Source organism: Ictidomys tridecemlineatus, chromosome 2 (assembly GCF_052094955.1).
Source record: "Ictidomys tridecemlineatus isolate mIctTri1 chromosome 2, mIctTri1.hap1, whole genome shotgun sequence".
Classification (NCBI taxonomy): Eukaryota; Metazoa; Chordata; class Mammalia; order Rodentia; family Sciuridae; genus Ictidomys; species Ictidomys tridecemlineatus.
The window spans coordinates 110,042,732-110,058,695 of record NC_135478.1 but is presented as its reverse complement, the minus strand read 5'-3'; the positions used below and the strand labels follow the sequence as shown (position 1 = coordinate 110,058,695).

General features: G+C 36.9%; 1 gene segment (V, D, J or C); it reads left to right on the top strand.

Moving 5' to 3' along the window:
- The first annotated feature begins 9,952 nt into the window (after window positions 1-9,952).
- Window positions 9,953-11,232, top strand: LOC110597308 (putative non-functional immunoglobulin lambda variable 11-55). The segment is given in 2 exon segments: window positions 9,953-9,974; window positions 10,838-11,232. Coding segments are annotated over 2 exon segments (417 nt in total).
- Window positions 11,233-15,964: the final 4,732 nt, after the last annotated feature.

The following is a 15,964-nucleotide window of genomic DNA, read 5'->3' as shown; positions in this document are numbered from 1 at the left end:
TGTCTGGTTGCTACAGTAATGCCCTCCATGCTAGAGTCTTATCAACTTCGATTTTAATCTTAGGCACATAACTCCTGGGAATAAAGGAATTTACTTGCTTGATAAATACAATATTTCACAAAGCTCCTGTGCTCCTGGAGCTGCCTGGCTAACAGTAACTACAGACAATGGACTCTCTTGAGAAAGCGACAAATCTCCTAACCTTACATGTTGTAACTGTAAAATGTAACTGCAGAATAAGCAACCTTACTGATACTCTAAACAATATTGTGGTTATGGTACTAATGACCTAATGTACTTATTGGTAGAAATAAACGTGGCCAAATGGTCAAAGAGCCACTTGGCCACCTTCCCCACCTCTGCACCTTGTCTCTGTCTCCTATTTCTTATTATTATTCTTTACGCATGTGAACTGAGAAAGCTTAAAAACATGTAAAAAATTATCTTCTAAATGGTATCAAGTGGCTACTCATAAGATTTCACAACTGAGTTCCATACCAAGGTGAAAGCACCTTTGGAACAAAGTTTTTTGTGTTTTGGATAAACTAGAGAATGGATAAACTTCAAGGTAATAAAACGAGAAACTTTATGTTCACCTGCTTAATCCTGATTTGAGAAGAAATTCATATCAAAGACACGATCTTAGTCTTGTATGGAGTCAAGTGAACTATGCACCCATTTACCATGGGAAGTCTGAGGAAAGCAAGAAGGACATCCTTAGATAATGGGGAGGCTACAGAAGGGGCTCTCAGGACTGATCCCTAGGCAGAAGCAGTGGAGATGAGGACTGTCTCAGGGGGTCTGATTAGAATGTCACATAATAGTATATATGGCCTTGACCAACAGAGGATGCTACAGACCAGTCAAGAGGGGTCAGGAAGGAACCAGAACTGCAATGAGCCATCTGGCTCTGTCTGGTGCTCTCTTGTTAAGGCTCACAGCTGTGGCCGCCCACACGCCTGAGCCAACCTAACTCCACCCCTGCACACCCACTTGGAATCTTTATGTACAGGAGTCTGAACCAAGGATCAGGGTGCAATAAAAAAAATGCGGAGAAACTAATTTGCATGGATAGACCCTCCTTTTCTCAGAGTATGAAGAGGGCAAGAGAGATACTTGGGGGGACTTCTGTTCAGCTTCGGGAACAGAAGGCAGATCTCAAGATGACCTCCACCATCGCCTGGACCTGTCTCTCCCTCACATTCCTTGTTCAGTGCACAGGTGACATGATATGGAGGAAGGATAGAGTGTGGGAGTCCTCTGATATGGGCCCTGATTCTACTCTTGTTTCTAGACAAACATCACCTTCTCTGTGTCTCTTCCACTTCCAGGGTCCAGAGCCCAGTCTGTGCTGACACAGCAGCCCTCACTATCTGGGACTCCAGGACAGAGGGTCACCATCTCCTGCACTGGAAGCAGCAACAATATTGGTAGCTATAATGTGCAGTGGTACCAGCAGCTCCCAGCAATGGCCCCTAAACTCCTCATCTATGGTGATAGTAATCGACACTCAGGAGTCCCTGATCGCTTCTCTGGCTCCAAGTCTGGCAACTCTGCTTCACTGACCATCACTGGGCTCCAGCCGGATGATGAGGCTGACTATTACTGTCAGTCTTATGATTACAATCTTGGTGCTCCCACAGTGCTCTAGGCTCATGGGGAAGTAAGACAAGAACCCCTTCACCATCTGTCAGAAGGGCCAACACCCAGCAGCTTTGCTCAGACCTGGTCTCTGGCTTTTTCTGCTACCACTACTAGAGAACCAGCTGAATCTAGGCTTAAAAGATAAATCACAAGAGATGAGGGCTAATTCTACATTTCTAGAATTCATGTAATTCCTTGACTGACAAGCCTCTTGTCCTCTTTCTTGGTACTCCCTTGACTGACAAGCCTCTTGTCCTCTTTCTTCAGAGTCATTCACAGCAGGATGTTCCTGGGAACATGTCTTCATATAAACAGAAATTCCTGCTCCTCCCTAGTTTAAGGGCCTGACTATTTAGGATGCTGTGGTCTCCTTTTCCTGAAATTCAGGTCATGAGCCAGCCAGTGCAAGGCTGGACATCTCAGACTTGACATCTGAGGGGGTATTCCTGTTGTTCCATCATAACATTTTTCCTTATTTACATAAATTCTAGATATGTAGAATTATCCCTCATCTCTTGTGATTTATCTTTTAAGCCTAATTTTCTATAAATTTTCTAACATAAAATATTTGGCACACAATAAAAGATACATAAGGGAAAATTTGACAGATGTTGAGATACATTAACACCCTTGGGAATGTCAGCCCAATCAGGCCAAGGAATCTGTCCACCAGCCCACAATCCTCCTTTGACCTGTGCTCCCAGAACCTCTGAGGCAACCACTAACTTTCCTTCTGTGAATATTGATAAGGTTTCCTTATATATTTGTTAACACAGAGAAAATATTACTTCTTGAATGATATCTTTCTCACTATAAATTCCTTTGAAGACCTTTTCACATTTTGTTGGATTTCCATTGATTCTATTGAGTACACATCATGACCCTTGTGATTCTTATATATTTCTGTGTTGATCCACAATTTTCTCTGCTCACATGTGTATTAAAATTTTATCTTTTGACTCCATCTGTATAGAGAGCAATATAATCCAGCCTTGATTTTATTGATAATATTATTGACCTCCTGGTCTAAGATCTATTCTTAAAAATTTGATGGAAAACAAGCAGAAAACATTTTCCTTTGTTATCTGCTCACAATTCACTGAGCTAAGCATCACCTCATGGGGGCTGTGGGCATGTCTAGATGGGCCCTTCCCCTTCTCACTTTGGAGACTGACTGTTCTAATTCAGGGCTTGTGGTGGGACTGAGATTAAAGGCAAGAAAGCCGATATGCATGATTCCCAGGGAGTTACTTGGAAGCAGATGACCATTGGAGGTCACAGTTCCTGAGCTATGTGCTCAGAGTATTGAGAGTGTCTCTTACATTGCTAGGACCTCTGCAAGGACCTCTGCAACTCTACTACAATTTCTGGAGCCCATGTGATGACAAAAATCATCCTAAGAAAATTATCTCCATATGCTGATTACAACAGATGACACATAAGAGAGGCTCAGGACAGGGAGAGGTGGAGAAGGCATGGATTTCCAGTTGTTTCCAGGTTTGTGGCATATCCATGAGAAAACATTCAAAAGCCACTTTTGTACATATCATGCCTGTTGAGCCTCTAAATCACGTTTCTGAAGTTCAGTGAGTTAAATAAGAAATGAGTGACTTTCATATTTCCCTATTTATCTCATGTCAGCTGAGATTCCCAGTGGTTATATCTAATGCCTGACAAACACCTCATCTTACAAGGACATGTTCTAGGACACCTAAGGAATCTAAAAAAGATGGCAAGATATGGACCTGAGACATTTTCCCTTAGAATCCTTCAGGGACAAAAAGTGGATTTGAGTAGTTGCAGCTAAGAGACAAAACATTTTAAAAATCCAGGTTATGTGAGTGTCACTGTGTGCTATATTTATGTGTTTTCTCTTACTTTAAAACCTACTGAATGTAATTCAAGGGACATAAATGGGAGTCCCCAGATTGTCCCTTGCAGATTTGGGGCACAATAGTCAAATATTTGAACAATTAAAAAAAAAGAAAATATGTGATGAGCATAATTTGACGGAACTGGCCGCATCTTGAGCTTGCACTGTACAACAACTACATGGAGAAAAAAAGTCAAATGATGCTTTTTCCCCCATGTACATAAGATATACATTGAGGAAAATAGCTATCCAGGACAACTTTATTACTACCCATGAGAACCTCCAGAGGGCCCTTATGTGAACTCAATAGTAGGTCCATTGTTGAATGCTGCTCTGGGTGATCTCAAGGTTAGCATGCAGCTCGCTCACTGTCATGGCCCAAGTTTTACTTCTGGTCAGGGAAGACATTCTTTTGCCAGCTGTGGCAAATAGTTAGGAGCCTGAGTCAGTGGGATAACAATTTGGAGGCATTCTTCAACAACTGAGGAATAACATGTCTCAAAAATGAAAGAAAAACAACAACAAAACTACTAAAGAAAAGCCATTCAGCTTAATACACAATTTGGGACATCAACATTCTTTCTGCTTATCAGTGGTTACAAACATTGGTTTGGTGAGCAACTTAAAAGGTGACCAGGAATTGGTTGGAATAAGATTCTGCATGAGATGTGTGCACATATAGTGTTATGGTTTCCATATTTCCAGTTTCTTTTGAGTGACAGACATAATTCTCTGCCTCATTGAAGGGTTCCTTGGCTCAGGGTTGCTTTGCTCAATAAAATAGAATCAGAGGAGTTCTGTGCTACATCAGGACAATAATATGATAAGTTGCAGAGCTACTTCCCTCCTTCTCCTCTGCATGATTCCTTCTGCATTTTGATAAATATTATTCCAATGAGTGATCACATATTGAGTTAGTAAAAGAATGAATGAACATATGGGAAATCACCATTTATCACATGTGGTAGAAAATGTTTATGAATGAGAATTTGGCCATGTTATTTCACAACACAGAGTTGCAATTGTGTTCATCCAGAATGACAAAGAGTATCTGGTCTGAAAACAAAGTTAAATTGCTATGTCTACACATCTCAATTCTAACCAATAATGTGTCTTCATTGGGTGTGTGATTCAGTATAAAGCTCCACTTTCTCCACGGCATGTAGATCAGCAAGATTGATTTTAGGAGATGCAGATGCAAGTAAATATCTGGGAAAGTGATACCCCTGGCCAACAGTGTGTGGAACAGTATCTATCTCAAATAATATTAGGCTCTTCTCAGACTGTCACTCACATTAGCCCCTGGAGCTTAAGAACATCCTTCTTAATTAAATATGGATTCATTGGCAGTATAGATTATATGTTAGGCCACAAAACAAGGCTTAAGAAATTGAAAAAGAGGAACTTTTTCTAATATTCTAAGAGGCCAGTTTTTCTCTCCTAAAAGTTTTACTGACATTGATAACTCTCCTGAAACAATGAGTGCTATCATGCTTACATTATTGTTAATCAGCAAAACCCTAAAATCTTGGAGTGGTGGCATAATCTCAGCAGCTTAGGAGGCTGGGGCAGGAGGATCACAAGTTCAAAACCAGCCTCAGAAATTCAGCAAGGTCCTAAACAACTTAGCAAGACCTTTTCTAAAAAAAAAAAAATAGGGGGACTGGGTATGTGGCTCAGTGATTAAAACCTTCTGCACTCAATCCCTCACCAAAAAAAAGGAAAGAAAAGAAAATACCAAGCAATAAAACAAACAAAATACAGTAAATCCCTTCTGAGCATGATGTATTTTTGAGTAATGTGGTCATGTAGATCTGGTTGACCATCTTTATAACCAACTTTGTCTTCACAGAAAGACTTAAAAAAGTGAAAATGGAAAGAAGAATAAATTTAACCGTCTAATGTGGAGCATTTTCTTTTTCTTTTTTCTTTTTAAAACTGTAGATTAAATTACTAAAATAATTTTTTTTAAGTTAAGCTTTCTCCACATTGACAAGAAGGTCAAAATTAACAATTTTATCATCAAGCTGGTCATGAACATAATTCCTTTACTCATTCAATACATTCATGAAATGAGATGAACATCATTACTCTAAGTACATATATGAAAACACGAATGGTGTGACTCTACAATGTGTACAACCAGAGATATGAAAAATTGTGATATATATGCATAATATATAGCATACATATCAGTCTTATATCACATATAACAAATTAGAATAAATTTTATAAATAAAAATAATCATTCATGAGTGAGGTCCTTGCCTATTTATTGATTGGGTTATTTATTTTTGGTGTTGAATTTTTGGAGTTCTTTGTATATGCTGGAAATCAATGCTCTATCTGATGTGCATGTATTAAAAGCATTCTCTCACTCTGTGGGCTATCTCTTCACAACATTATTATTTCCTCTGCTTAGAAGAAGCAATTTTTAGTTTGAATCCATTCCATTTATTGATTATTGATTTTATTTCTTTTACTTTAGAAGTCTCATTAAGGAAGTCAGGACCTAATCTAACATAATAAAGATTTTGGCCTATTTTTTCTTCTATCAGGTGCAGGGTCTCTGGTCTAATTCCTAGGTGCTTGATACACTTTGAGTTGATTTTTGTGCAGTGTGAGAGAGAGTGGTTTAATTTCAATTTACTGCAAATTAATTTCCAGTTTTCCCAGCACCATTTGTTGAAAAGGCTATCTTTTTCCCAATGTATGTTTTCACTGCATTTGGATTCCCAACTTTTGTCTGCCTTGATTTTCTCCTGTCCTGTATCAGCTGAAGAAATACACTCATTATGTGCTTAGAATCTCAATTTTTACAGGGTAGAGAGAAAGAGGCAGTGAAAATATTTAACACTAATGGAGACGTTGGAGCTGTATGACTCCTTATATCCTATGGTTCATGGCCATGTGCCTTAGTTTGTCCCTCTCAATGTATATCTGTTATTCAGTGTTGCTCCTCCTACACTAGGCTTTCTTTCTAACTCTGTTTGTGACAACAATCAGAGGGGTTCTTCTCCAATATTTGTAAACCATGAAGGAAATTCAGAGTTCTCTCCCCTACTTTCAAGATCCTTCATATTCAAAATATTCACAAATAATTGATACTTCTTTCTCAATAATTGATTTTTTATTGAGATCTAATTAACACTCAGTTTTGTTTAAAATGAAATTGTTACCTGGGAACTAGATAGAAGTGCAATTTGCCATCTTGATGTAGACTACTGCCTTGCTGCTAAAGAAATTATATTAAGAAGATACCAGAAATGATGTATGACAATTACTAACTGGATATCAATTTTGCTTTTATACTTATGGACTTATTTTTGTAAGTTTATGTTTAAGATGCAGTTAAAATAACCATCAATCACTAAGTTACTCCAATGTTGCAATTGATAATCCCCAAAATATTCAGAAAAAATTTAAAACATCAAGCCAATGCCAAAAAAATGACTTAATTTCAATCTACAGCCAAAAGGTGGGAGAAATTTTTGCAAACATGACTCTTTAGAATATATTCAGGGTTGATGTAAATATCTGCATTACAAGAAAACCATCTCAGGTACAATTTGTTTCCAGACACATCCTTATCACCCACTGAGATGACTCTTCTGATGAGGGATACAAAGGTACAGAGCTGGTGTTTGTATCTTGATATAAAGAGGCCCTAATACATTCAACACTGGTTGAACAGATTAAGGGGACAACATGTGAAAAATCAGCATTAATAATTTATCTATTTCATCCATAGAAAATAATATTATAAACTATTATGTTGAAGAAATATACAATGATAAAGAACCAATGCATCATATAGGAAATTACTGATATGAAAATATTATTAATATGCTATATTGCTTTTACTAACCTTTTGAAATTTAAAATAAATCTTCTGTGATTTAAATAAATAATGCAACTGATATAAAAATTTCCTCATAATTGTGAGTTGAAAGTAGTGACATTGCAAGACAAAAATACAAATTGATTCATCCAGTTCATTTCCTAGATCAGAAAGGTAAATGAGTGGAGCTCCCTATCAGTCTTTGAAACACAGCATGTCCTGGAAAAGATTCAGACTTTTCTTCATTGCAAAGGCAAAAAATCAGGTAGAATATTTTGTCTCCTCAAGAAGTGCTAATGTTGTGAGAGTTCAAAAAACATTTTAGAAGAAACAGGCCAGAGGGAGAGTATATGCTCTGTGTATCCTGTTGCAAGGTCAAGACCTGTAGTTGCTCAAATCAAATCACTGAGGATATGGCTCCAACACTGCCTCCAGTTGCTGGGTAAATATAAAGTGGCAATAGGATATCATACAATAATGTAATTTATTTATGTTCCCCCTTGAGAGTTGCCCAGTTCAATAATGGCCTTTGAGATCCATTTATTTGTTTTGAATTAATTCATACTGAAATACATATAAAAAGAACATGATAATACCTACAATTTACAAAACTCATTGATCATTGTTTATTCTCTTTTTTAAATCTGTGTGTGTGAGAGAGAGATTGTTCTCTCTCTCTCTCTCTCTCTCTCTCTCTCTATATATATATATATATATATATACACAATGATATAGAAATACTCAGTTTCCTTTAAAATATATACTATTTACTGTTTGGGAAACAACTTTTCTTTTATGAACTAATTTGGGTGGTTTTATTAATTTTTTTTACCAATTACTGTATTTTTTAAAATTATAATTTACCAAAATAGAAACATATTTTAGCTTTAAATATTTTTCTCTCAAAACTAGAAAGATTTTTGAGTGTGGAGCCTTTGAAAAGCAGATACAATGTGTTCAGATAAGAAGTGGTTTGAGAGGAGGGGAATGTTGGTGAACACAAACTAGAAAGGACCTGGAGGACAGCAGGTGACTTCAGACCACAGCTTCCTCACCTGTGACAGCATCAGGGTGAGAAAAAATTAGACAGGAAGATCCTCTGACCACAGACAGATCTGAGAGTTTATTCTCAGGCTGAGTGGCTCTTGGATCCTGGGTGGCCATTAGAAGGATGCTAGTTCCTACCGAATGACCTTGCAGTAGTCACTCCAGAGTCCAGCATTACCAGTGGCCAGCCCAAAAAGTGACTGTCAAGCAGTGGTTGTTCCCCTGTAGTATTCCCTGGAAGATGTGTGGAGAGCGCTTTGTTGTCGACTACCCCTGGCCTTTAGTGATTCATTCATCCTTAAGACAGGGGAGGTTTCTTGTTCTCTTTGGCTGCTACTCCACCTGAACCGCAAATGAATTCAAAACTGAGGTTTGAATCAGGGGTTCGAAGTCCTTGCAATCTACAATCCCTAAAGCCACTTAGACAGTCCCTCTTCTCTGATTCGCATGGGCAGGATGTCCTCAGGCCTGCAGTATCCTCTTACACCACTCTATCCCCTTTTGTGCCCAATTTTTGCTGATCACATAACTGGGATAGTTTTAGAATCCCATATATATTTCTAATGTCTCATGATAACTGCAAAAATAAAAAAGGAAAAATATTATGAATGACATAATAAATAAGTGATTGTTCTATGTCCCCTATTGGTGGTTGTTTTAACTTCTGCATTTTTTTTCATATGGGATAGAAAATATAACCCTGATTATCTCTGAATGTACTAAATTATTTCCACTTTTTATACCATGGTGACAAAATGATAAATATGCATCCACATCCCAACTGTTGCTCATACCAGATAGTCTACCTAGCCTTTGTTAGTCTCAGCAGAGGTGTTGCCTCCACCTACCTTACACTCTGGTCCATCTATCCTCTCTCACCTGAGGTTCAGTGGGCCCAGGTGTCCCACCTAAAAAAATATTTGCCTTTATATTACATCTGCAGTCATAATAGCTACCCAGAAATGTTCTCTTTTGGCTCTTTCCTCCCCTATTCTCTTCTAGAATGTCACCCTAAACACCAACCAGAGCCTATACTCTAATATGAGACATAATAATGGCACAGACATGATTATACCTATTCAGGTAATTGAGGAAATCACCTGAAAGACCAAAACCTTGTTTCTACTGAACCCTGAGCCCTGCCCACCTTTGCACCCAGAGTTCCTCTTCTTTGTTCTCTTATTTTCTCTTCCTGTTGCTTTAGAAAGTGTGCACATTTCTAATGCATTATTTTCTCCCCTATGAACATCTGATTCACCCTTAGTGAACTCCTTTCCATCTGAGAATCCAGAGAAAATGCCTCTTCTTCAGAGACCTTCATATGAACTCACCTTTTCTATTTCTTCTCCAGACATTTTTTTCTCAGATTCAGAGTCGTTTGAAGGCTCTTCTAAGTCACATATTCATGTTTGTTCAGCACCCACAGACAGTACACCTGACAGTAGTACTTGACCTCATCCTCAGACTGCAGCCCAGAAATCTTCAAAAATGCCCATTTTTGAAGTATCTTTGGATCTAGAATATCTACTGGGGACTCCTGGCCCCAGATGCTTGGTTCAGTGGGCCCAGGTATCCCACCTGAAAGGCATGTGCCTTCATATTTCATCTGCAGTCATATCAGCTACTTAGAAATGTTCTCGTTTGGCTCTTTCCTCCCCTATTCTTTTCTAGAATGTTCCCTAAACACAAACCAGAGCCAATACTCTAATATGAGACATAATAATGGGCACAGACATGGTTATTTATGGCTACCTCAGAATTGCACATTCTTTGTCCTTGCTAGATATTTCATTTAAGTGACACAATCAGGCAAAAGTGGAAGTGTATTTGGTCCATTGTGAAAGAAGTTTGCTCTAAGACCTGAAAGTGCCATGATGAGACCATCTCCTATGGCAATAGGGTTAACCAGAGATAAATCACAGCTGGGCAGCCCTCAACTGACTTGAGGTCCCAGGGCTGGGCCCTTTGGTACCTGGGTGTCTTGGTACATGTCCCTTGAGACCTAGCGTAGAGTCCCATGTACATAACCTCAGATGTGGTTTCATCAGTTGGTTCCTCTTAAGTTAACTTATTAGTCTAATTTGGGCACTATGCAAGCCTTCCTGGGAAAAAGACCCAGACACTGAGTGCCCTTGGTAGAGAGACATAGTATGAGAACACATTTGCATAAGCTGCCCCTCCTCTTTGATTCCAGTGGGGCTCCTTTAAGACAGGCCTGGGTAGCCGAACAACAGAGGTGAGGTTGAAGAAGGGGCTATGTCCACCATGATCTAGATTCCTCTCTTCCTCCTGCTTTTATCTCAATGGACAGGTAGGGACAGTCTTCAGAGGCCCAAGGCATACCTATAACCTATGTCATTAGCCTCTGACACAGATCCTCAAGCCACTACCCCCTGCCTTTTCCATTCAATATATTTTGTCTGTGTTCACAGGTTCCCAGCCTGTGCTGACTCAGCCACCATACATCTCTGCATCCCCTGGACCAACAGCCAGACTCACCTGCACCCTGAGCAGTGACCTCGGTGTTAGTAGTAAAAGCATGTATTGGTACCAGCAGAAGCCAGGGAGCCCTCCTCAGCTCTACCTGCACTACTACTCGGACTCAAGCAAGCAACTGGGGCCAGGCATCCCCAATAGATTCTCTGGATCCAAAGATACTTCAACCAATGCAGCATTTTTGCACATTTCTGGGCTCCAGCCTGAGGATGAGGCCAATTACTACTCTCAAGTGTATCAAAGCAGTGCTATCACAGTGGTACAGAAAGATGAGGAAGTGGGACAAAAACCCTCAGCCCCTAAAATTCTGAGCTTATGTCACTTTTACTAGGGTAAATAAGAACCTCACTGATTTTAAAATTACACAAGATATTGGAATCTGGTTTCCATGATGCCACACTATAACTATCATTCATGAACTCCCATAGAAACTCTAGAAAATAAAAGTGAAAAAGAAGAAATATTCTATCAACATTAACAAATATTTTCACTTGTTACCAATTTCTACTAGTGAACGAGCTCTGGCACAGAAGGTGAATTTCATCCAGATTATTACCCATAATTATTATTCCTCTATATTTTAGAAATGTATTTAAACTGTACAGTATGCATATGTACTATGTATTATATGTATTACCATTTCAGGAGACATCAATATCTGCCACCAGGACTCAGTGATTTTTCCTGTAAATTATATAATTAAATATCTTTGGCAAAAAAAAAAAAGAAAAGAAAAGAAAAAAAAGGCACCAGGAAGTAAACATTTAAATGTAAACAGTCATGATACCACTGCAGAATGACACCAAGGGCTTGTTTAATTTTGTATTTTTGTTCGCTTTTTTTTAATTACTTAATTTTAAAGTCATGCAAACAATCCATTGGTAAAAGAATTCAGATGTTTTGGTCCAAATCCTTTGCTCCAAAGTAAAATGAAGAAGAGTTTTAAACATAAGTTTTCTTGCTCTTTATATTTTCAAACCCTAATGGTAACATATTTAATTATAACAGAGCCTAAGAACATGAGAACTATAAAATAGATTTATTTTACTTATCTAATAATATCAAATCTGCTTGAAATAATACTCTCCTTGTAAGTCCTCCAGCTCAATGATCTTAGAAACTGCACTTTAATTCAATGAGGGAAATGGTTAAAGTGGTAGGTTAATATTCTCACTTAAGTGGCTTATGCTCCTTTCGAGAAAGAGTAGGTAAATGTATCAGTGCAGTAAAGTACAGCTGGGCTTTAGTGAATAATTGAGCATGTTCTACCTTGAACAAACACTTTCCATCTTTTTTTTTATTTTTATGGTAAGTTTCAGGCACATGGACTCAGTGAACCACAGCTTCAGAATTTGTTTATTTTTTATGTCAGTATCATCATGGGCTATTTTAATCATTCCAGTGGATAATTTCATTGGTGGCTTAATAGGCATGCTTAGTGACAGGTTTTCTGAGGACTTAGAGGCAGGTGATCTGAAAATCTCACTACATTTCTGCCCTTTGGCAGGCCTCCATTTATCTCTTTTCACAGCACCTCCCAGCCAACCAGTGACTTGCTCTCTGTGATTGTTGGTCAGTTTTCACTTTATTAAAGTTTTATAAATGAAATTATACAATAGGTATTCTTTCCTCAATGTCTTCCTGAACCCTAAAAGTTGCTTTTGAGTGTCTCCCCTGATGAGTTAAATTGCACTTCATCCTACTGGGAACACATCAAGATTTTTTGGACCCTACATGCTTCTTCCTTCATGAATCCTTTTTGTAGCTCAAATGTAAATTAAAATATATTTTATGACTCATCAGAATAGAGGGAAATAAAATCCATCCTGGATTATATTAATATTTCTTATGGTTATGAAATAAATTTTTTTGAAGCCCTAAAACTAGTCAGTCCTCCAGCACTTGTTCTTCCTGCTCTGATGGATGATCAGACCTGCTTACATAATACTCTATTTTTATTCATATTTAAGTAGTGTTAAACTTTTAGTTCTAATTTCTAGAGGTAATATTTTGCATTCTGGTGACTGAACTCAGGACCTTTACCACAGAACTATATTCACTAGTATTTTTTAATTTTATATTGAGACAAAGTCATTCATTGTAAGTTTCTTAGAACGTTATTAAGTTGCTGAAGCTATTGTGTAACTTGTGGTCCTCCTGCTTCAGATTCTCAAGTCACTGGGTTACATACATTCACCACCATGCCTGGCTGGAGGTCGTCTGTTAATTCTTTTAGTGTTGCAATGACAGTGCCACAGGCTGTGTAAATCATTAGCATTGTAAGTGTACATGTTTCATGATCTAGATACTGGGAAGTCCATCAGCATAACACTGGCAATTGGGGATGCTTTTGTTCAAGTCATGACAAGTGGAAGAATAAATGGGGACACCAAGAGAAAATTGGCCTGAATAACATCTTTATATCTGGACACCTTTTCTGCCATAACTAATCAAATCTTTTATATATATATATATATATATATATATATATATAGATATAGATATAGATATAGATATAGATATAGATATATATCTGGACACTTTTGCTGCCATAAATAATCACATTCTTTTATATATAAAAGTATATATATATATATATGTAAAAAATGTGATTAGTTATGTAATAAAAAGTGTCCAGATATATAGCTAATTTATTATAATTGTTCCTCTTGGTTATATGGCTTTATAACATACTTTGACATATCATATATAAATCACATTTAATTTCTTATGTTTGTGGTTGTAAATGATGAAGTGTTACACTGGTTGTGGATTCATATATGAGCAGGACAGTTTTGTCTGATTCATTCTACTGTCTTTCCCAATCCTATCCTTCATTCTTTCTACCCACTCCACTCTGTCCAATCCAGTGAACATTGTCTCCTCTCTCCCCCCTACTTATTGTGTGTTAGCCTCCATATATCAGAGAGAGTATTCAGCCTTTTGATTTTTGATATTGGCTTATTTAATGTGGCATGATGGTCTCCAATTCCATTCACATTTCAGTAAATGCTATAATTTCATTCTTCTTCATAACTGAGTAATATTCCATTGTGTATATGTACCACATTTTCTTTTTTCTGAGGGTGTGTTCTGAGCATTGAACTCAGGGACACTCATCCACTACTATTTTTTATTTTATTTAGAGACAGAGTCTCACTTTTACTTAGCAATTTGATTTTATTGAGGCTGGCTTTGAACAATCTATCCTCCTGCTCCAGTTCTCAAGCTTCTGGAATCACAGGTGTGCACCATCACACCCAAATTATACCAAATCTTTTTTATCCATTCATTGTTGAAAGGCACTCATTTTAGTTCTATAGGTTAGCTATTGTGAATTGAGCTTCTATAAATATTGATATGGCTACATCACTATAATATGCTGATTCTAAGTTTTTGGGTATATGACAAAAAGTGGGAAAACTGGATCAAATTGTGGTTCCATTCCAAGTTTTCTAAAAAATCTCCAAACTGCTTTGCAATGTGGTTGCAACCATTTGCCGTCCACTAGCATTTTATGGGTATACCTTTTTCTCAGCATCCTTGTCAACATTTAATGTTTTTGTATTCTTGATAAATGCCATTCTGATGGGGGTGAGATAAAATTTTAGTTTAGTTTTAATTTGTATTCCTCTAATTGGTAGAGAAGAGGAACATTTTTTCAAACATTTGTTATCCAATCACATTTCTTTTTCTGTGATGTGTCTGTTCAATTCATTTATCCATTTATTGATTGGGTTATTTTTTTGTGTTACATTTTTGAGTTATTTATATATCATGGAGATTTATATTCTATCTGAGGTTTAGGTGGCAATGATTCTCTCTGATTCTGTAGACTCTCTCTTCATATTCATGTTTCCTTTGCTGTGAAGAAAATTTTTAGTTTGATACCATCCCATTTATTGATTCTTAATTTTACTTCATGTGTTTAGAAGTCTTATTGAGGAATTTGATTTCTCAGCTAACATGATGGACAGCTGCAATTAATTTGTTTTCTAATAGATACAACATCTCTGACCTAATGCCATGGTTCATCATCCACTCTGAGTTTTGTGCAAGTGAGAGACAGGGGCTTAGTTTTGTTTTACTGCATATGGATTTTCAGTTTTCCCAGCACCATTTATTGAAGAGGCTCTCTTTTTTTTTTCTTTAGGGATTTAACTTTAAAAAAATAGTTATAAGATTCTATCTTTACTCCACTGTATGTTTAAGGTGTGTTTGTCTAGTATGAGATAACTGTATTTATCTGGGTTTGTCTCTGTGTATTCTAATCTGTACAATTGGTCTTCATGTCTGTTTTGGTGCCAATACAATGCCAATTTTGTTACTATAGTTTTGTAGAATAACTTAAGGTGTTGTATTTTGATGCCTCCTGTTTCTGTTTTTGCACTGATAATTTCTTTGTCTATTCTAGAATTCTTATTTCTCCAAATGAATTTTAAGACTGCTTTTTTAGTTGTATGAAGAACATAATTGGATTTTTAATAGAAAATCTCTTAAAGTTTTTATATACTATTTTGTAGTTGGTCATTTTGACAATATTAATTCTACCCATCCAAGAACATGGGAAGTCTTTCAATTTTCTAAGGTCTTCTTCAAGTTTTTTCTTTAATGTTCTGTATTCTTATTTGTAGACATCTTTTACCTCATTTTTTAGATTCTCAAATATTTGATTTTATATTATCCTTAAGGATACTGGGAATGGGATAATTTTCATGATATCTCTTTCAGTTTTAGAAATGTAATTGATTTATGGCTGTTAATTTTATATCCTGCTAGTTTGTTAAATTTGATCCTTCTCTAAAGTAGATCATATATTATGGCACAAAGAAATTCTTCGCAAATACAAAAATTAAAAATTTTAATCCATTATGATCTGCATTCTGTCAGATCATGATGAATTAAAATTACAAATCAATGATAAAATAAAAAATAAAAATACTCCAATATCTGGAGACTAAATCATATGCCACAGAGTGAACAATGGGTTACAAAAACATCAAGGAGAAGGTAAAAAATTCTTAGAGGTAAATGAGAACACTCATAGAACATATTGAAATTTC